The sequence below is a fragment of the Pseudopipra pipra genome, chromosome 3 (assembly GCF_036250125.1).
Source record: "Pseudopipra pipra isolate bDixPip1 chromosome 3, bDixPip1.hap1, whole genome shotgun sequence".
NCBI classification, from domain to species: Eukaryota; Metazoa; Chordata; class Aves; order Passeriformes; family Pipridae; genus Pseudopipra; species Pseudopipra pipra.
In genome coordinates, this window is record NC_087551.1 from 37,394,952 (window position 1) to 37,417,485 (window position 22,534).

Here is a 22,534-nt window from a genome sequence, read left to right on the forward strand (position 1 = left end):
CTGCGCAGGACACCCCAAGAATCTCACCATGAGCCTGAGAGCCATTGTCCAAATGCTTATTGAACTTGGATAGGCTTGGTGCTGTGATCACTTCCCTTTGTTTACTATTTGGTTAAACAGAAGACTAGGAAATATATTACCAGATAAGATCTGTTCCAAATAGTTTTGCTAACTGGAATGCATTTGGCTTCTACTGGATAATCAAACCCAAATTATAAAATGGTAGGAGCTGTGTAGTCACATGCCTTATTTAGTGCTGGTGCTGTAGCCTACTGAATGCTGTGCAAATTTAAAAGTTGGGAGCTGTTCTCCTAGTGAAGAGCAAGTTCATTCTAACAGTGAGGATAACCTTCCTTATCAAGAGGCACCTTGTCCTTGATGAGGGCCCTTTTAAGAGGGCTTTGAATTCCTTTTTGCCCCATAAATTTGCCTTGCTACTTTCTTTGAATAAGTAAGTGGTTTTAACCCATGAAACAGGAGAGCCCAACTTTTTTGCATATCTGGATGGTATCTGTACCAAAATGTATGTATAGAGCAATGACCCACAACTACAGGTCTTCCTGCATTACAGTTTAAGGTATGGATTCCAGTGACTTCTGGCATCAGCGTTTATAATATATAGATACAGCATTTTCCCCTACTTCAGACCTAAATAATGTGAAGTCAGAAACGAACATGTATGTGTTTGGCTGGATCAGATCCCTAATCTCAAATATGGCAGGGTTGGGACTTGGAGATATTGGAGATATGCAAAAACCTGACTGGACAGTGTCCTGATCAACCTGCTGTCACTGACTCCCTTTTGACAAGCAGGGCTGAGCTACATTGTCTCCAGGTCATCTCAGCCCTTCTGTGACAGTGTTACCTTTTTGGCAGCTTTCAACCTACCAAAGATAGAGATAGGAAAAATGGAAGTTAAGCTAATGCTTTCCACTGAGACACCAGTTCAGTAGCAAACTGCCCATAGGAAACACTACTAAAAGCCACTGGAAATGACTGTGACAGGTTCAGTCCTATCAGTTATTTTGTGGGCTCCAGTGTATTCATTTGCATAAGTTCCACCGGAAAATACTGTGCCATGTCAGACAATATTCTAATGTTGAGAAATTTGGTCAGAACTTATGTCAAGGGAGTGATGTACACTTTTAAATTTTAGCTAAGCCAGAACTACATTTGACAGATTATTTTATTTTTGTATAATCATTTGATATGAAGAATGTCTTTGAAGAATATTCAGAATAACTCTTTCCTGTATCTACACATGATTGGGTAGGGGATGGAAGATGTCAGAAAGATATGGATTCGTGTCTCATCTTTCCCATGGATTATCGAGGGTGTTTTTATGTCCTTGTAGAGATCACTTGATCTTCTGAGCTTCAATTTCTTGCTGTTTGAAGGTGGCCATCCTACAACTCTCCATAAAATTCTTCTGGAAACATTGGACGTGCTGAGAGCTGCAATATGATTAGTAATGTTAACTATTGAAAAAGAATTAACCAGGCTCTCAAGGGATCTAACAAAAATTTTATTATGTTCTGTAACAGGATTATATGCAGCAGAAATAAGCTAAAAACCTTGAGTGTTAGAGTAAAATAGTTTATTTTTTAATGGGTTAATAAGGCACTAAATTTTTAGAGCACTAGTTATTTCAAAAAGTTTGTAAATAATGTAGGTAGTATGTTTTAGAATAAAATATACTCTAAAGACAGTAAAAAAATCAAATTGTGTTTTTAACGTTTTGCGGTTTATTTGCTGGTGTTACATCTCCATTACTATAACATAGAGAAGTTTAATGTTAAAAAGTAGAATAAAGTGTTCATAGTCAGTTGTGGAGAGCATCACTGGTAATTGCAGCTTAGTGATAGGTATGTTGTTTGACAGATTTTAGGGAATAAGAGAACATACTTGAATGTTTAATGGAAGGAAGAGCTGTGCCTGTTCTAGTTTGATGGGGAATTTTTTGCCTGGCCAGGAGATTGAGTACTATAATGACCACAGGTTTACTTTATCACAATTCTTGCTGGGTTTTCTTTACATTGTTTAAGAGTACTAATTTTCAGTCTTTTCATGGGTTCACTTTACAAACATGCTTGATAATCTGAAATAGTTGTAAAAGTTCCCATGTAAACCCTTTAGGGTCCACTGAATTAATGGAATATACTGCACTAATCTGTTTTTCTAAGAGTCAAAACATGTACAATTCTCTTTTACACTAGAATTTTTCAATAATGATTTACTTAAAGTTTACAAATTATATTCCTATTACTGGAGTTAATAATTAAAGCTATTAACAAGTACAAAAACAGTGTGGAAATGCTTGATGTACTTGGAAACAATGAAGAGGAGTATTCTCCAAGTTCCTACTCAGCTTTCTTACATCTGTTTTGTATGATTCACAGTAAAAGTGGCAGATGTTGGGGACACTTATAGAAGTGCTGTTTGGATAAGCTGAAAATTCAGTATGTTTACCTAAAGACAGAATTGGGGAACTTGTTTGAATTGCATTTTATTTCCAAATTCCTCCACTGAGTGTAGAGAGAAGCTTTACCTGCTGCAATTTAAGGAAATCTAGCAGTGGAGCACTATGCTGAATGACACACATCATTTCCCTGAAGCAGAGGAGCATATTTTGAACTGTCATTTTACTTCAATGTTTGTTTCACTTCTTGGATGTGTTTGTATCCATATAAATGTAGTAGTCTCTTTTACAAATGTTTTGAGTACTATAGGCAGTTAGATCAAAGAGCCTTTCAGAAAAAACAGGAAATTAGAAGGGCATAATTCTTCTTTTTTAACCACTGGATCACAGTTAGAGCCTTACACAGGTAAAAGCAGAAAAATTAGGTAGCTTAGATCAACTGGAAGGGAAAAGTTCATATGTACAAGACTACAATGTAATAAAATGTCAGCTAGAAAAGCAAACCTAAGAGAATTCCAGGGAGTTTACATCTTGCCACATCCTTAGAGAGAAGAAACTAAATGCAGAGATGAGAGGGCAAAACAAGAAAAGATTGTTTTATTCTTCCCATCCTCGCTTTAAGGACTGATTCCCACTTACTGTGTTGAAAGAAGTAAGCTTTTCTATGTTTAAGCTAATTTTGCAGAGCTTCAAAAGCTTAATTGGTTTTGCTGCATTACCAGTACCTGCACTTTATTGTTTTGGGAAGTGTGGAGTATGACAGTCAGCAACTTCAGAGCGAGTTGTGGGTGGCACACTGCTGAAAGCTTCTCGAAGCAGATGTTGAACCACAGGCCCAAAACCCGACATTCTTTAAAATCTGGAATTTTTTAATAAAGAAAAGTGCTTTTGTTAAGTGGTTATTTTTTCCTTATCTATTCTCAGGGTTGCTCTTGTGGAAAATATTCCTGAAGGGATCAACTATTCAGACAGTGCACCATCCCATTTGTCTCTTTTCCAAGGCTGGATGAATTTGCTTAATATGGCTGAAAAGTCTGTTGACATAGTATCTTCCCAGTGGGACCTCAATCACAGTCATCCATCAGCATGCCAGGTATGTTCTAGCCTAACAAAAGAGTGGGACTTTAGCAGTCTGTTCTTGTTGTTACACTATTAATTTTATAGAACTACGACCCTTCCCTGTAGCAGACCTATTTTGTTTGGGTAGTCTAAAAATTCATTTTCTTATGGGGATTTTCCTGCCAATACAATAGTTTTCTGAGAGTGGTGGTATGCCTGGATTAGATAACATTCAACACATACTCATATGACTTCCATCTTCGGAAAGGATGTAATTGTGTAATCTTAAGAAAGCTGCCAAATTGTACCTATATTAGCACATCCATAATTTAGGAATATTCATAAATCTATACAGTTATTTTCTACTTGATGCAACTGATGAAATAAAAGAGCAAGCATGTGGATTAATTCTGCAGCCAAGTAGATGGATAGAATTACACTTATAAAGAAAAATATAGTATCAGATGATTCATAGCTTTTCAAAATTAATCTTGGGAAAGACTGGTGTTCAAGATTCCTGCAATAAAGAACAATAGGAAAAATCATAAATCACAGTGAATAAGACAGACATGCAATTACAATGATGCTGTGCCAACAAAAACTTTATTCTTAAGAGCAATCCTCTTAGAAATGCGGTTAGGGCAGGTTTCCATTTAGTATCACGTGTGAAAGTAAGATATCAAAGAATTGATAGGCTGTGAGAATATCTCTTCTTTTCCACTAAATAGATTCTTAGCTGAAAGAAGCAGCTCAGCTGACATGAAATGGGGTTAAAATGACAGCCAGGTAACTGTAATTAATCAACTCTATTATGCTATGTCACAAGCTCTTGGCTTTCCTCTCTAGTTCTGTTGATGCTGTGCAGTAAAAAAATGCCTTTTGGTAGGTAATAGGCAAAGCCTGGTATTTTGAGCAACTAAATTCTACTTCTTTTGGAAGAGCCTGTAGCTTAGTTGCACAGCATACATTAGCTTTTCTTCAGAATAAATTTGCTGCGTGTCCATTTAAATTAGTGAAAATCTAAGGTGAGCAGACGAATAGAAAATTTAATTCAAACCCTTCCTTTTAGAATGCTTATAAATGTTGGAATATGGTTTGTGAATAAATTATGGAATATCAAAGTATTGACTTTTTCACAATGTAATTATGCAGCTGAACTTTATTTAAATTTATTGCCTAAGTAACTTCAAACCCATGTACTGTCATTCAAGCAGATGTATTCAAAGAGACAGTGCCTCAGATGTTTCTAGGGTGTGTATGAATTGATATGTGCATGAATCTTTTAAAAGTGTTTTGTCTGAAAAAAAATTCAACATATCATTTGCTTCAAAACAGCAGAGCCTAACAAACCCCAAACAAAGGACAAAAAATAGGAAACTAGACGTTGGGATTTCAACAGTTAAGTATCAAATCCATTCACTGTTCCACATTCGCATGCAAAGTAAAAATTGGAAGATATTATCCAGCAGGGAAAGAAAGAAGAGACATATAAGAAGTGGATTTGTTCTTTCATCCTCAAATACACAGTTAAAGCCAGAAAAATTGAACATTTTTCATAATATTCTATTCTAGTTATCTATTTCTGTCTGCTAGTAGTCTTACAAAAGTGAGTAATTACTTCTGTTTAAGGGCAATTAATATTCCAGTCGTCTCCTCAGCAGTGGGGGCTGAACAGCTGATAGATTTTTCTGTCAAGCTTGTCTATTCATGCTAAAACACTATATTGTTATTGGCTGGTCTGATTGCTAAAAAATTGCCAAGAGGCAGTGTTTCTTAGCAAATCACTGCCCCAGAGAATGTACACAAAGCTTAGTCTGTGAAAGGGAAGGGAGAAAGCAGATGTAACGATACAAGCTTTCTCCCTTCCCTCAAGTCTTTGGAATTTGATTTTGGGAAAATTTGCCCCAAAATAGCAGAAGAATTGTGAAAGGTAAGAGTATTGTACAGTGCTTAGTTACTAAGTTTTAGTTCTTTTAATTATTCTCGTTTTTTAGAAACTAAGGACATAACCATTTTCCATATGGACCCACGCCCTGCTCTATAACTAGCAATTTCCATTTTATGAATATTCAAGGCTTATTGCAAAGCAAAGTTCTCCACAAGAGCCCTTGAACAGACGTGGATTTTTGAAGGAGAAAAGCAGAGTAGGCTAGATTGTTTTTCTCAATTAGTTACAAGGTTTAACTACATTCTCTATATAACTTTGTGCAGACAAATACATACGTATATATGTCCAGTATACATATTGAAGAAAAATAGAGCAGGAAATTCTGCAACTTTATATACACACATACATACATATGCTCAATACACATATTATACTTACGTATACATGTTGTCCATCTTGTCTAAATGTATATTGTACATATGTATATATATATACATCTGCATATATGAAATTGCAGAATTTCCTGCTCTATTTTTCTTCATTTTTGTTTATGGGTATGTTACCCAGTGTCCTTGAGTCTTGCCTGTCCATATTTCGTTGCTATAAATCTAAATAAACTTTCATTGCTGATTGAGCTGTCCAGGTCACAACACCGTGCTCAGCCATCTGAGATCATGAGTCTTGCTAAATTGGATTCCCTAAAAACAGACACATGATGGTACCGTATTTCTATGCTTCTACAGCTTAAGCGGTCAAGTAAAAAAATATTTGTTTGGCAAAATAGTGAGTAGGCTTTCTACACTTCCCTTTCTCATTCAAAAGAAAATTACATATTTTGGCAACTTTGTGTTGTCATATCTGTGTTTTCAAGATTACAGGGTAGTTGTCATGTAGAAGCATTGAGGTTTTTGTGGAATGTGAATGTGTGAGTCCTCCCGTGGCAATCTGATGTTTAAAGGTATTAGAGGATAATGGAAACAATTTTTTGAGGGTAGCTTTTAATTCATTTGCAGTGAAAAGAGAGAGGTGAATGCAAGATCATGCCAGTTTCATGATTTTCACAGTTCGTTTCCTCTGGCTCATCTCATGTTTAGAAACTTTAATTTAGAATGACCTTTTAGATTTCCAGCAAGTCCTTCACAAACTCTGGTTTATTTTTCATAAATAAAAATTATTGCCACTGTGGCTTATTGGTACTGCCATGAGTATCAAAGAGTTCTTTCTAGATGGCTATTTGGATGAACATGAAATGATCGAAGAGTAGATCTGCGTCTGAGTTTTACAATTATCACATAAAAAGTAGATTTTTCTAACTTTATTTACCTACCTGCTGTGCATCTCCCAAATGGTTTGATGGGAGAAGTCCCCCACTCCATCTAATACTCTGTCTCATGTAAGCCAGCTGTGCAGCTTTGTAATGAATCTCTGATGACAAGTCATGTGTCACTCACATGTGCACTGGCCAAGGATCTTAAGTGATTTGTTTGGTAAAACAAATGTTAGTGCAAGAGCTTAAGTTCTCTTCCTTGACAATTATTAAAAAAATACAAATAATACAAAGAAGGGCACACCTCCAAACCTAGCAGCTACCAGCAGAAATTTGCTACCATGTGCTATAGAGACTGCAGTGTATTTTCTTTTCTATAAGCTCATCTTTACATAAACATCTCTCCTCTTCAGGTGGTGGCATTTCCCTCGTGCAGCTGGTACAGACTGAGGCATAGAAAATAAATTCAAAAAGAAGAGGTTTTAAAGTGAAAGCATTTTCCCTCCTTTTGCATTATCTGTTTCACTAGAAGAATTTGAGGAGAGCATTTAATTTTCTCTGTTCTGTATTAAACAGAAGCATGTAAAGTTAGGATTTCTTGATTTTTTTGCTCTATTAGTTTCTACCAGCATGCTATGATTTTTAGTGATGTTTTTAAATATACCCAGAGGCTTGATTATGGGAAAACTTCTTAAAAATATTAGTAGAACTATAGAGAAAAAACTGAGAAGAAAAGTCTATGAAATAAGCAGGTTTATTTCTACGGAAAGAAAAAGGTGGACATTGTGTAAACTGTAGGAATACAAGTTACTGAAGAGCACAATAATTCAGTTATAGAGTGCTTCATTAAATACAGCATTTTCACATTTGTATCTCCCCATTTTATTTCTAATAAGGAGTGCATGCTGATAGAGACAACAGCAGGCAAGGGAAATCAACCAGGCTTGAATCAACCTGTCTGAAGACTGCCAATAAATTGCTTTGGGGGCAATTTCGGGGCCTTTTGGTAATGACAACTTCCTCTTTTTTTAAGAGAAAAGAGTTTGCTGTGGCAGGTACAGTTGGGATTGATGTTTGAGATGTATAGTAATTTACAGCTACCTTGTGAATATCAGTTTGTTCATGTTATAAATGCATTTTACATCCTATTTTGTCATTTTTGGTAGGTTTTTTGAAACAGCCCAGTGAAAAGTGTATGAGAATATTTTATCAGGGTAAGCAGATTCCTGGTGGTAATGTTTGTTAAAATGCAGATGTACTGTTAAGTAGCATGCCAGTTTCATAGCAGTTGGCTGCTACTATTTCTCAGTCCTCACAAGCTGGGTATATAGAAATTATTCTGATTATTGTCATGTAGTTGTGCAGCAGCCTGGTATTGTCTCGCAAAGGGAATGTGGTCTGAATGACAACATGAGGGTTTGTATTCAACAGAAGCATTTCAAATGTGCTGACAGCAGTGACAAAACTCTTTAAACTTTCCATCTCTTCTTTTTTCCTTTTCATAAGAAAAAACAGTAACATTGCAAGTAAACATGTCAGAAAGTACAGAAACTGAGTTTCAAATTAATATTAATAGGGACAAAGACCAGATTCTTCAGCAATGAAGAACCATAGTGCATATAGATTTTTAAAAGCAAGTTGTGAATTTTTCATAATTTAGAGTGTCTAGATTAAACCTTGGTGGGGAAATGAATGCCTGCTGAGAGATGATGCAGTGAGAGATGAGACAGAGGGAATTCTTTCCAATTCTGTCACTGGGTGGTGGTTTTTTGTGTACCTATATAAACACAAATATTTGTAGTGTGTGCACTCCTAGTCTTAACCATCACTACTTAGAGATACTTTAATCAGTTTTGAGGTTTTATTCTTTATGAACATAATTGGAGGGGAAAAAAGAATTATATAAAGTAATAGCTTGTAGAGTCCCTGATGGGGAAATAGATGTATTTGCAGAGCAAATGGCTTCATTGGAATGCAGGGCTGCACTCCAAGTGATATATTCACCCATAGAATGGGCTCTTCAGCAGGTATCATGGCCTGCAAGAGACAGCTATGTTGGTCACATCAGGGCATACTAAGATCAAGTAAAACTCAGGAGAAGGTGCCGGGAAGATACTTGTTTATCCAAGAGAGGCTTGTTTATCAAATCTTCTGTAAATCATATGTAAATATATTCTCATGCAGGTAGAAGGGGCAATAATGTCCAAAAATAATTACCATAGGGAAAAAACAGTAAGAATTATCTCCTGAATTAATTTTATCAGCTTGAGACATAAACTTTCTAAACATTTTTTCAGCAGAACAGGTAATTAGTTAATTTGTATTGATAATGCTAACCACTTTCCCTCAAATTTATGAATGCATTTCGATGTTTTTTTTATATGCTAGAGCTTTCTACCATGCTTCTAGACAAAATCAGTTTTGACAGATAACCTAAACAAAAATAGTCTTTATCTTTCTACTTAGTAAATTGAATAAACACAGAGTACCTTTCTGAGTAGCTGTTTCTATCTATATATATATATTAATTAATTTCCATAATGCAGGCCTTTTAGTCCTTAATTTTCCCAGCTAACTTTTGCAAAGATATAGCTAGTGAAAATCAAAACTGCTGGTTTCTCCAGTCAGGGGACCCATATGTGTGTCCAAAGGCTGGCTGAGCTCTGCCATGCCGGGAGGCTCTCGTTCTGGAAGATGGGGCATGGATTGGGAATTCGGCAGAGAAGAGGGCAGTGATTGCTGTTTCTGGTTTTTGTTAGAGTCTAGCAGTGCCAGACAGCAGCAATGGCAGGAGAAACACTCTTGGAGGGAGCAGAGCACCCAGAAATACTGGTCAGTGCACCTCTGCTCCCCCAGAATCATGCTAGAGCTGCTGCATAACTCTATGTGCATCATCCATCTCCTCCACACTATTATCTCATTAATTCTTACATTTTCTATTAACATCTGTCCTTCTTTTTAAAAAGACCCAACACAATCAGTGGTGTGAGAATTAAGGATTCTTTTAGCTTCATGAGGTATGTGAGGGAAAGCCACTTGAATTGCTCAGCAACTCAGTAACACCTTTTTGGTGGGTGAGTTAAAATCATGGGTGTCATTTCTTACATTTTGAACTACCTAATCACCTTAAGTAATGCTGAATCTAAAACATTTGGAACTTCATGCAAATAGTGTTTTTGTTTTCCTGATCTGTTAGCTATTCTCTAATGCTTTCATTATGACAGCATTCTGTTAACTGCAAAGTTCTTGTGATCTTTGGGATGAGCGGGGAGCTCTACTATGGATGTGGGTGAGCAAGCAGGTATATGTTACAGAAGTAAAACATTAACAGTGGTTCTGTTTCCATTGCAGCCTCTGGCTGCTTGGTAATTTTGAGAAAGCTCTTTTTTAGGAGGATGGGTATTCTTATTTTGCCACATACATTAAAAATATGTGAATATTAAAAAATAGGTCTGTACTGTAGACAGGGGAAACACTGCTTTCTGAGTCTGCGTAATGCTGAAGGCCCATCAAGGTTCACAGTATTAATCTGTGCAGGCAATGACAAGCCAAAGGATGGCTTTCCACTATCTGCTGCTTATGTTTTTTAAGTGTGTGGAGAGGGCTTTTGTCTGGGGTTTTATTGGTCCATACTATGTCATATTGTATCATCCCAAACTGCTTTGGTTTGGTCATTTTGTTAAATAGGTTCTGTCAAGAGCTTTGTCTTCTACCTGTTTGTTTGGAAGTTGATATATGACTGTTGCTTTTTTTGTTTTTGCTTTACATTCAGGCCAGCATTAGATTGAATCTAAAGTGAATCTAAAGGCAGGGCAAGCACTTTGTCAGATGCATAAACCCAAAAGTCTTTGTGTATTGAACTGCTAATTGAAAGTAGTGTCTTCTGTAGTAAGCTAGAATGGCAGCAAGGAAATGAGATCTGGCTGTGGCTGCAGTAACGGCACAGTAGTGATACACTAGAGAGTTTATTTTTTATGTTATCTAGTTAGATGTTTGCAGCTAAACTTTTTTATTTAATTTAAAATATTGATTCTCAAAATTAAGCATTTACTGTACTATCAGAAGTTCTACTTGTTCTTTGTTTCTTGGATATGAAAAAATATGACAGTTTAAAATTTTACTTTTCGTGTGAAACAAATGTCTTGATTGCTGTTTTGACATATATCTAGCTCAGTATGAGATTCACTTTTTTTTCTGTGTTAGAAATAGGACTTAAATAGTAAAGTTTTATAGCAATGTAAAAAGGAAAAGCATATAAAATACCCATAGACTATTGCTTTCCTTCCTGGTATAACTCATCTAAAGTAGAGCATGCAACCACTTGAAAATGTTATGTACTATGGTTAGAATCACTTACAAAAGTATCACTCAATATAGAATAAGCGTAATAAACTATTTTCCTTTAACTTTTTGTCCTAAGTCAACAGAATGTGATGTGTTAGAAGAAAGTTAATGTCAAAATGTGCTTATGCAGCATAAAAAAAACTTGGACACTTCCCTCTGCCTAGCACCTGTCATGAATAATGTTGCGCAGTCTGGGAAAAGGAAGAAACCAGTTTGACCTTCAGAACAGTATTTCTCCAAGCAAAAGTATTTAAGTTGCTAACCTTTAGGGTAGATTTAGTCATATCTAAGAACATATTTACTCAGCTGTTGTATATAATTCTTTTATTTTTACATGCCTCTTTAATTTGTTGATATGCAGTTTGAACAATTCTGTGTCTTACAACTTCTGCTTTCCGTTAATGTTCTTCCCAGGGGCAGCGTCTTTTTGAAAAGTTGCTTGAACTGGCATCCCGAAATATTGAGATAAAGCTAGTGAGTGATATACTGCCCATGGAATCAAAGGTGTTAAACGACTTGAAAACAAAGGGTAAGACCAAGGTCTTTATGTTGTTATGCCATTGACTGCCAGAGAATGTTGCTTTTACTTAAAATGCAGACTCAAATGATCTATTAAATGTATCCTATTGGTATTGCAGTATTACCCTGTAATCCTTCAGCTTTCTCTGGTTCATAGCTGTCTGAAGCTCTGTTACTGTAGTTGAAGTTTGCAGTTTGCAAGCAATTAAAAGGATGTTTAAATTCACTATAGCCATTTTTAATGGTAGGCAATGTAACCTGAGAGACTGCTGTAATACCTTGTGGGACAAGGTAGTTTCCTCCTTTGAGGAATATCAAAATTAATTAAAAAAGCAACATGTGTATGGTATTGATGATTCTGAAGCACTGGAAAATAGATCATTGATCAGATTTAGCCAGCTGACAAGATTTTCTGTCCTATGTGTGTTTCTTTGGTATCTGCTTTCCTAACCATTACTTTTAAGGCTCAAAAATCCCTATTGAAAGAGGGATTGCACACTGGCGCTACATGAATAAACTTGTTTTATGTACAACTGTGTGGGAAAATAGTAAAGAGAATTTAAGAAATGCTGAAAGAAATTGGACTCACTTAGGACTTTTAGCAATCTCATACACATTTCTTCTGAATATGTTAGTTATCTATATAATCCGATAAAAGCATGATTTTAAGGCTTGGATACACTTTTCAAAGGGCAAAAAGAACCTATATATTTTGATGGTGATCATTTTTGACACAGATAACTATATGGATCACAAAGGGAACTCTAAAAAAATAGACTAAGTGAAGGAGTTGCTATGTGTAGTGGCACCCTAATGTAACATTTATGTTTATGGTAAAGAATAAAGAACACCCTCTTCCAAAAAATATCAATCCATATTTGTTTAAATTCCTTGTAACCTCCTCTATGACAGGAAATTTTACAATATTCAAATGAAATTATCAATATACTTGTGCTTTGAGCTACAAAGAATCAGAGAAAGTTGCTTTTATATAGTAATTTTGTGAGTTTTGCTGTCATCATCTTTGAACCCTGGAATTGTAGATATCATTGTGTACTAATGACCTTTTTCAAAAATCAATATTATAACTGCTTGATTTTCTCACTATGATTTTATTTTCTCATTCCATGTTTTGGTTTGCTTATTTCTACAAATTCTGATATTTTTATTAGAATGTCTTGATTATGACGTGGTGATTGCCAGCTCTGTTGCAAGTCTTTAGGTTTCTTGTTTGGTTTTTATCTCCATGAAAGCCAGATAAATCTTTATTTGGCTCTGTATTCCTTAAAAGGAGTAAGTTAGTTTCAAATTCTATCAGATTTAGTTGTCTTAATTTTATGTTGAAATGAGCAGACCTTGTATGAACAGTTCATGGTATGTCCTGCTCATGTAAAATAGAAGCTAAGTGGTAGCTTAAAAAAAAAAAAATTGTCATCAAGCTTTGCAATGCTATCCTGGAAGATCTATCTACTAAAATTATTATTCTCTTTGCTTGTGAGGTGACGGCCACCTGCATCCTCAGAAATCAGTCATAACTGATCCTTGATCCTTGAACTTATTCATGAAGATAACTTTTTTTTCCTGCAACTGTCAGATTTGTCAGTAAAGAAAGCAGTAAATATATCAATAGTTCAGCCAAGCTGTGAAGCACCTCAAGATGGAGAACCAAAATGTATTTGTCTGAACAGGCTCAAAACCACACTTGTCAGAATTAGGCAGAGGAGAGTCCAAGCACTGCTCTGTGGTTCATCAGCTTATTAAACTAAGCTGATTGATCCTAAGCAGCAAATATGCTTGGCACCTGAGCCATGGGCAGTAGTATGGACAGAAAGCACATATATAGCCAGTGGAGCTCTGGAAATGCCATGCATTCCTGTCTGCCTTCACCTTGCTAGATGGGCAGGGGCTCAGCTTTTCTTTCCAAGGCAGATTGTGTGCAGGAGTTGAACTGTCTCCAAGTAGTGGGCTGTCCTGCTAAATACGAGAAAGAGTTGCTATTGCACAGAGAGGGTGGAAGAGCCTTGCCTTTATTTTCAGCAGACTGGTTGATCAGAACCCCTGAGCTATGTCCTCATGTGGTAGAGACTTGGTTCCTAGGGTCAGGACGAGGGATAATGTGGCTGTCAGCCCCAGGAGGTACACGTTAAGATACTGATCAGGAACTGTAAAAGGATGCTGCGGTTCCTCAGCCACTGATTACCTATCTCATGCTGCATCTTCGAGTATCATGTCCTTTCTGACTTAGGTGGCCTCAACAAAGTGGCATGGGTTTATTTGGGGTCGCTTGAAGAACTATACTTGGGCATTCACATCGTCTCATGCAGTGTTGGTTTTTTCGGACAAGGAACCAGAAGGATACAAGGATAGGCAACTGTACTGCTGCATTTCAGCATGGATGTTGAGACTACTTCTGCCAGGCAAATTATTCTAGCACATCTTTCATTTTTCTAGACAGGCATGCCTGGAGCCCCTTTGCCTCTTCTCCCTGTTTCTGAAGTACTGTAGAAAGCAGTTTTGATAAACCTTTTCCAACCCAAGGGTTGGAAGACTCTTCCCCACATATCCTTCCTCTCCAGCTGATTAACTCTCTCCTTACTGATTAACAAAGCAGAAGGTTGAAACCTGACTTCTGATTTGAGCTGATGGGTTAAGATAAAGCATAAGTTATGTTATGGGAGAACAGAACTGAACTGATGTAGAGTAAAACAAAATTAGTAATTTGCATTTGCAATGTTAGTACAGACATCTGAGCTAGCGTGAACCTCCAGGTTTGTCATTACTCTGATGCCTTTTTTTGTCCTGTCTGTGCTATTCTGACTCACTTGAACTGGCTGTAAAGCAGGGGAGCTTGATTACAGAAGTCCAGCAACTGCAGTGTGAAACATGGATTGATTTACTGTGCTAACACATACCACACCTAGAGCTGTAGTGACAGGAGCCTTGGAGTACTGAGATAATGTACATTTTTTAATAATTGCGAACTGTGGGAATGTTATTTAGTTGCAAAGTTAAGCATGTGGAAATGAGGAAATACTAGTCCTAAAACTTGCATTTATGATAGAACTTTAATTACATTATCAGATTCTATATTTTGCATAGAATACCTGGATGGTACTTGTTACAGCCTTACCATATTAATCAGAGGTTTTTCCCTTGTGTTGAATGAGAATACATCAAACATTTAATGTCTAATGCAGTTGATGCTCATTCAGAGGATATTATTTCTGCTGGTAATGGCTAGAATCTTTTTTTATCTTCATATTTAATGTATGTCTCCAGGCTTTCTTCATTGCATATCTGCCAGATCCTGCACTGAATGCAAAATGATTAATTTCCTCATAGGCTTTTCCATGCTGCTTCTCACTGTGGTATCTGCGTGCCCTGCAAATACAGTATTAATGAATTTCTTTTTACAACATCACTGTTATGTGAGGTTGCTTGCTGTTTCTGTCTCTTGGGGACAACCAGTGATAATTAATGGCAGCACAGGCACCAGAAGCCAGACCTGAGCATTTGTTTTCTGTAGTAACAATAAAAAAGAAAAAGTATATAACAATGTAAGTTCTCCCAGCTCATGTTGTCACAATTACTAAACAGACTATAAACTATGATGTTATTTTTATAGGACATATGTATATGAATACTATGTATATATGTATATGAGTCTCTTGTGAAAGGTAAGTCTGTCTGTAGGCAAAATTTGGCTCATTGTGTAAACAAACGTTCTTCTTTATCCTCTTTGTGCTGTGACAGTAGATTATTAATGCTTGTTTTCAAGGTTATTGTTTTAGCCTTTTCTCAGCTGTAGCTCAGTCTACTAGATTGAAACATTTCTTGTAACACTCCCCCTCCTTACACATAATTATGTACCACTCTTTGTTCCTCAGTAACATTTGAATAGTATCGTCTCCAATTAGCAGGTTGTTGTATCGTTTCTTACATATACAGAATCTAAATCCCTTACTAATTACGATCTTATTTTAGCTGACAGTGTTCATACATTTTAAGACATACCAATAGATCTTCCTTCTTCAATTTGCATTGCTTCCTTCCTTTTCTAATTTCTTTTTTCCCCAATATTCTCTTTTCAAGAAGCATTTTGATATATTTGCAAGGAATGTTTTTTGTTTTGTCAGTGCTGGCTGAAGTAGATATCAAAAGAGGAGTCTGTCCATGTCAGAACGTGATTTAAAGAAAAAAAATCATTTAACTCAATAGCTATTGAATGTTTTCAATGAAACTTTATTATTGTCATAGGGGAGGATCAAATAACTAGATCAGATGTGCAGCTGTTATTCACTGAGCAGTTTGTGCACATTTGCCCAAGATTACACTCTCTCTTAATCAGATACAACCAAAACAGAGAAACTGAAAAGTTATAATATTGCAGGGTGACAAATAAATGAATAGAAAGTGGAGCTCTAGCAACTTTTTCTGCATTTAGTTGTGCGCTTTAGATTACAAACCCTAACAGATACCATCTCATGACAAATCGGGTTATATCTGGGCAGCTGCACAATCCCAGCCTCCTCTTTGCTCTCCCCGTTGTATGTTGTCCCTGCCTTCTTCTTTGCACCCGTGACCATGTGGTAAGACAAGTCAGGTGGCTGACTTGGCTACAGACTGTTTTCTTTTTTTGGCTAGCTTAATTGTCATTTGTGTTACATTTCTGCATTACTCAGCATATATTCTCACAGGCATAAAGGCTGGGGACAACACAGATATAGGAAACGTAGCCAGGGTTGACAAGGGAGGTAGGATCACTGGAACCTGGTTGAGGTAGGTTTAATCTGCCATGGCACCAGAAAGCTCAGAGTTCACATAATGCCAAAGAACTGCTGGAAGTTTTGGGGTTTCCTGTATTTTCCTGTATTTTTTTAATGTAGGTATAGCACAATGGACAGCAATAGTGAATATGATTTATATATCAGATTATTTATGTCCATATTCTGTCTGCTTCTGTTGGCATACTTAAGGTGCTGTATAGTTTTAGAGGTGTGATGCTTGTGGGACAAGTTTTTACCTCTGCCCAAAATCATGTTCCCTTTCCCTGTCTACCTGTAGGGGAACAGGAAATTATGTCATTTTTAACATATTATAGAAGAACTGAAAAGGATTTGTTATGCCATAGAAAGATGGAGATCACCTGGGAACATCAGAGCAGTTTCTCCTTATGAAACAAGCTGTGAGTTGAGCACTTTTTTTAACCTAGAGCCTTTGTGTACTGCAAACCCTAGGAATCTGGAGTTGCCCGTTTGGGAGAAACTGCCATTTTCTCTGGAAAAGATAAAGCTATAGGAGTAAGAGAGGGCATTTCATGTTGAGTTTAAGTTGGGACTAAAAAAATGTTTGGATTTTGGACAACTTGTGTTTTTGTGAAAGCGTTAGTAGGGCAAACCATGAGGGCATTGATTTACATTCAGCCCGGAATACTTGGTTTCAGTATTAATGAAAATTAAAGTGGACTGTAAACATATTAGAAAAGAGCTGTCACTGGCAGTTTTAAGAAGAAAGTGGACAAGCCGCTGTGAAGAGTAGCCTTGTAGCTCTGGTGCTTGGGAAAGGTCTAGATTGGTTTCAAAGCTGGATTTAATAGTTCCATAATGATTTGGAAGGAGAACATAAACTTTTGTGCTTGAGGACATTTCTCTCAACATAAGAAAAAAAAGAATTTTTTTTTACATTAAGAACAATCACTCACTGGTACAACCATCCTCAGGTAGAGTCCTCGTCACTGGAGATTTCCAATATGTGACTAGACAGGGTGCTGGATAATCTCATATAGACTCCCTTTTCCACAAAATACTGGCCCAGATGATCTTCTGAGGGCCAGGTGATCTAACTTAGGTTTTTCCATGATTCTTATTAAACCTTTAATTCCTCTTCATGAGAAGATAATGTTGAGAATCAATGTAAAAACACTGCAAAGACTAAAGAGAAAATACACTCCATTCCCATAATGGCAAACTAAAATCCTGAAGCTGGATCTTGAAGAGATTTCTGCCTGTCCAGATGGCCAGTTTCTGCACAATGTACCATAAAAATAATATTATCTGATGCATGTTCCATTGGAGCATAAAGAGTGCCCTTGGCAGAGGAAGTTCAGTTGTTGGTTTTATATAAGCCATTGAGTGGAGTTGTAGCTCCATTGCTTTCTTCATCACTTTCCTAGGCTGGACTCTCCAAGACTGTGAGAGGGAAGAGTATTGAAGATGGGATAAGATCCTGCAACAGCACCAAAAATAGACTATTTTTCCCCTATGGTTTTTCAGAAACAAGTAAGGGGGATACCTACAGACTGAGTCCTCCTAAAAGAATCAAGTAATTTGGATCTGAGTTTCATAGAGCTAAAGGTGGATGTGAACAGAGGGGGAGAAATCTCTTCCATTCCTTTCAGATTTTAAGTGTTGACATTTTTCTAGAACTCTGCCTGAGTCACACTCGAAAATATGAGATGTGTATGAATATCAGCCTGTGAAAATTGCACTGGCAAGGCTTTTGGCATCTGATTTTAAATTTACTTTTATGTTTTGATTTATTATGAATCAGGCCTTGTTCCTTTTTTATTATTATTTTATATTCTTGGGTACCCATAACAGAGCAGATGCATGATTTGATTTAGTTTTTATTAGTTGCTGCTGAAGGGTGTTTCCTGATATTTTCTCAACAACTTTAAGCCTGTGACAAGCAATCTTAAAGCCAATTCCAAGATGGAAGATCTCATTATGTTCTTTACCTCTTAGAATGCATAGTAACTTTGTCAGAGTTCTGCATAATGAGAATTACTGAGCTGAATTTCCAAAACTAGTTGCATCCCATCTTAAAGGAAAGAAGTAGGTACCAGCTTTGTATCAGAGATTCAAGCATTCAGGTAGCTACCTAACATCTAGGCAACACTAATATGCAGAAACTCCTGCTAGGTTTTTCTTTTGGAGAAACACCTTTCTGTTTAGGCACCTGAGCTGTCTTACCTTATTTTATGTTGCAAAGTGTGCATGCACCCACTAACACCTTGATAGCAAGGAAATGTTCAGCACTGGTTTTATGCCTAACTCTCATAAGAACTTATATGCAATGTTTCTTACTTGTTTAAGTTGGGGAGCTAGATCCTATGATGAAAGGTAAGCCACATCCAACCTTGTGAAACATGGCTGAAGAGAACAGGTGAGGAGTCTTTAGACATATATCAAATGTCTTTGACATTGAACATCTGCCTGAGCTGCAGAAGATGATGTTGAAAATCCTACCCCGTTTGAAGGTTTCTAAATTGCCAACTAGAAGAACTGTCTACCTTACCAGGCACCTGAGAGAAAGCAAATGGTTTAGGATAGCATTGAACATCTTAAACGTCTTAAAACTGAGTTTGCGATCACAAGGGTTTGGGAAGAGCAGAGGGTATTCTGTAATGGTGCCCCCTTGGTCCTTCCTGTTTGAGTTCTAATAGTTTGCAGAAAATCTTTTAACCTCTGTCTGCATTTAAAGATGGCTGTAGTAGTCACACATTCTTTTGGGATGGAAGAAACCTGTCTTCCAGTCACTAGTCTTCTGCTCCTTCTACTTCCACCATATCTATTTTGAAAGAAGTGTCTTGCCCTTATTCGTGAAAGAATTATTTTAAGGTTCTGATTACAGGACCGGATTTTGTAACTTCATTGAAGAATCGATCCTTCTGTGCAATTCCAAATGAGGGGCAGGGGTAAACAACATACCTTCCATTGGCATTCTCTTCTGCCTAGTTTGGATGTCTTTCAGCTCAGAAAAAAAAAAAAGCTGGTGATAATCCAGTTATTAATGTAGGTTCTACAGGAAACTAGATGCCTAATCTGGGAATAAAATTTCCACTGGGCACACAAATATCTCCGTATTGAACAGCATAATTGATCACAGTGTGAAACAGCTTATTTTGTCTTATGAGTCTGAAGTACACTAACTTTAAAAAGATTTAGGCATGGCCTGCCTTGCATGAGAGAATTAGCAGTATGAGGCTGTCACATCCACAGCCAATAGAGCGAAAAAAACAAACCAAAACAATCCTCACTATGATTTAAATTTTGAAGGCAGCCAGGCCCTTGGGTTGCACTGTTTTTTTTTTACAAAGAGGGAGAGGGAAAAAAGTTTACTTAAGCCAAAAATTCTGTGTCTATTAGAGCCAGATATACAAGCAATAAATTCTAATTCTGAGCTGTACTGCATCTGTGTCTGTAGATTTAGAAATTAATGCCTTTGCTGAGAGGAATAGCTGTGTACCCAAGGACAGTACCTTCCAATTGATAATGTGTACTTTTGCATTATGAAATATTGGTCACATGCTTTTCACTATCTGTAGTCACTCTTTTGAAGATTCATAGGTAAAAAATAATAAATTTTTTTCCTGATGAATTAAGGCTACAAGTACTGCGAGGCATGTTTAGGATGCTAGGTGTTTAGTAGAAACAGTATCCTAATTCTTCAGCTTTGAAATTTGTAATAGAAAAGGTCTTTCATGCTTGATCAGTATTTAAGTACATAATTTCAGTTTGCAAATGTCGTTTCACTCAAGTCTGTTACTAAAGTGTGTGGATTCATGGATTTGGCAGAAATGGGCACTTTTCTATTTAATAAGCTCCAACACAACTAGGAGTGTTTGTAATCCAGCCATCTTGTGAACAGCCAGAGTGCTCTTGTCTGGTAGTAACTAGTCAGGTCCAGTATAGCAGGTTAGTACCACAGGGATCATCTCCAAATCTTGCTTGACAGTTTACACGCTAGAATGGATTTTTCCTGTATGGCAGTAGTTGTTGTGAGCCACTGACACAGTTTAGTACAGAGGAGCCAGTAACGGATGGCATTAGCAGAAATTAGTTGTGACATTTTTAAAGCATATGGATAGTATGCAAATTCCTACCTACAGTTACTGAAAGAGCTGGTAAGAGCTGCCGGGGCCATCTGAGCTCAGAAAGCATTTGTTAGGTAGCTGCACTCCCTTTGCAGAAATTTTGGCAGCCTATGCTTTCTCCTATATGCAAAAGCACTAACATTATCTCATCCTGAAAAGAGATGAATGGTCCTACAAAGGAGTCCAAGGAAAGCAGGTTAATTTATTTTAGGTCAATTTTGTTTTGTCAGTTCATGTGATTTCCACATATCTGATATCCACTTTAAGCCTGACTGTCTTCCTAGTGCCGTGCTTTGGTCAGTCACAGCACTCTTGCTGGTATGATTTGGTATATTTTTTGTTGCTACTGTTTTGCAAGCAGGGTTCAGCCTTCTCAGTGATGCTGAGTGTTTTGTCTCTCACCTTGTTCAAGTTTTTTATGTCATCTAGACTGAAGTGTAACTTCAAACCTGGGCAGCTCTGAGAAGACCATCATCTGAAGCGAGATGACAGGGACACTCGTATTACATTCTTTTAACTTCTTCACTACTTAGGCCAATCAATCTAATATTTCTGCTTCAAACCTGTGATTAAATTATTGTGGGCTCAAAGTTATATAAGAAGTTGCCAAAAACATCTAAGGGCATTAATAAATGTTCAAACCAAACTGACACACCCTGAGTGACACCATTTGGTTTTCATTTGATGAACACTTTGGAAAGGCTACTCAACTGTGCCTAATCTTGGGTTGTTGCATGCAACACAGTTGTAGCATTAAGTAAACTCATGTGATCAAATCTTGCTGGTTTATACAACATCAGTTACCAAGCGTGATCTTTCTAACAAGGATTTGCCACTATGATAAGATACTGATCTTTCTGATAATCACTTACAGCAGTTTTCCAATTAACCATAGGCTTGTACAGCACTTTGATGTGCTATGAATTTTTACACAGCCTAGTGGTTGGAAAGCTTAATTTAAGCTTCTTCTAAAGGAATTCAACTGGAAGCGAAGTTCCTAGATTGATATCTCTGCGTTACTCTCCATCATTTCCATCTCTTACTATATGCCCTTATAGAGTCATTCTTTCTAAGGCTTATGCCTAAGAACAGTGCACATTCAGCCTTTTTTCCTTCCTTTGGACAGAATATTAACTATATACAGTGTGTAAATATTAGAAATTATGTAGTGCAGAAATTGACAGTGACTTCAGTGACTCAAAACAAAACAGATCCCTGCTCTTGATGCTTTTAATCTCAGTAGTCTTGTTTGCATAAAGCGGAGAGAAGTGCCAGCAGAGTTATAGGACTACATAATACCTATACTAAGCTTCAGAATCATGTCAAAAGAACACTGTGATTGTTGTAATTAGAAGCTTTTAAAAATAACAGTTCCTAAGCACAGGATCACAGAGCAGCTGTTCTCAGCTAAAAGACAAGTCCATGATGTGATTACTGGGACTTGAAGTGCATGTGCTGCCTTCAGGTCTCGCTTTCATTGAGATCTCAGTGGGCAACTGCAAGCAGTCCAGTTACACAGCCCCTGTCCTCTACCTGCTCTCATCCCAGATGGCTCTGAACTGGTCCGTCTCTGTCTCTTATTGTCCTCAAGCTAATTTTGTCTGTCCTGTGTGGTTTGGAGAAGATAAAGAAGTCTTACAGACCTGGCTCTCCACAAGTTCAAAATGTCACAGGGGAGTAATATACCTATGTTCGTGTCCTTCACAGATAGTTGCTGTATTTACTCTGGAGAAAGGAGATGATATTTGTGGTCTAGTCCCTCTGGAACACTAACATCTTATGTTATTTCAGTGTGCTGTCACTTTTATTGACTGTATATTGTGTATGTCCCTCACATAGCTAATAACATAACATCTGTGGAGTTGTGGCTTCCTTTTATTTTGCTTTCTACGTTTCAAATAGGCTGTTTGGAGGAAAGTCAATCTGTGCTAAAAAGCTGCTAACTTACAAGGTACTTATTTGTATCCCCTATGTATTTCCTCAAATTAAAGCATTTTTTCCTCACATACTCTTTATTTTTATCTCAAAAAATGCACTGTGTGGATTTTTCTGCTTTTGACATCAGGCCATGTCCATCTGTCTCTTTAAAATGCCTCCATTTTAATATATGAAGTAACTGGGTGACCAAGCCAGAATGCTGAAGCCCTCAAAAATGCATCTGAC

The 22,534-nt window shown here is 37.1% G+C and overlaps 1 protein-coding gene across 5 annotated transcripts in view; it reads left to right on the top strand.

Annotated features, from left to right (window-relative positions):
• Window positions 1-22,534, top strand: part of PLD5 (phospholipase D family member 5) — a 187,062-nt gene that overhangs the window by 106,507 nt on the left and 58,021 nt on the right. For all 5 annotated transcript variants that reach the window (XM_064648684.1, XM_064648687.1, XM_064648685.1 and 2 more), the window contains 2 exons: window positions 3,344-3,512; window positions 11,392-11,506. In XM_064648684.1, the coding sequence (XP_064504754.1) occupies window positions 3,344-3,512; window positions 11,392-11,506 (284 nt within the window). The remainder of the gene's footprint in view (window positions 1-3,343; window positions 3,513-11,391; window positions 11,507-22,534) is intronic.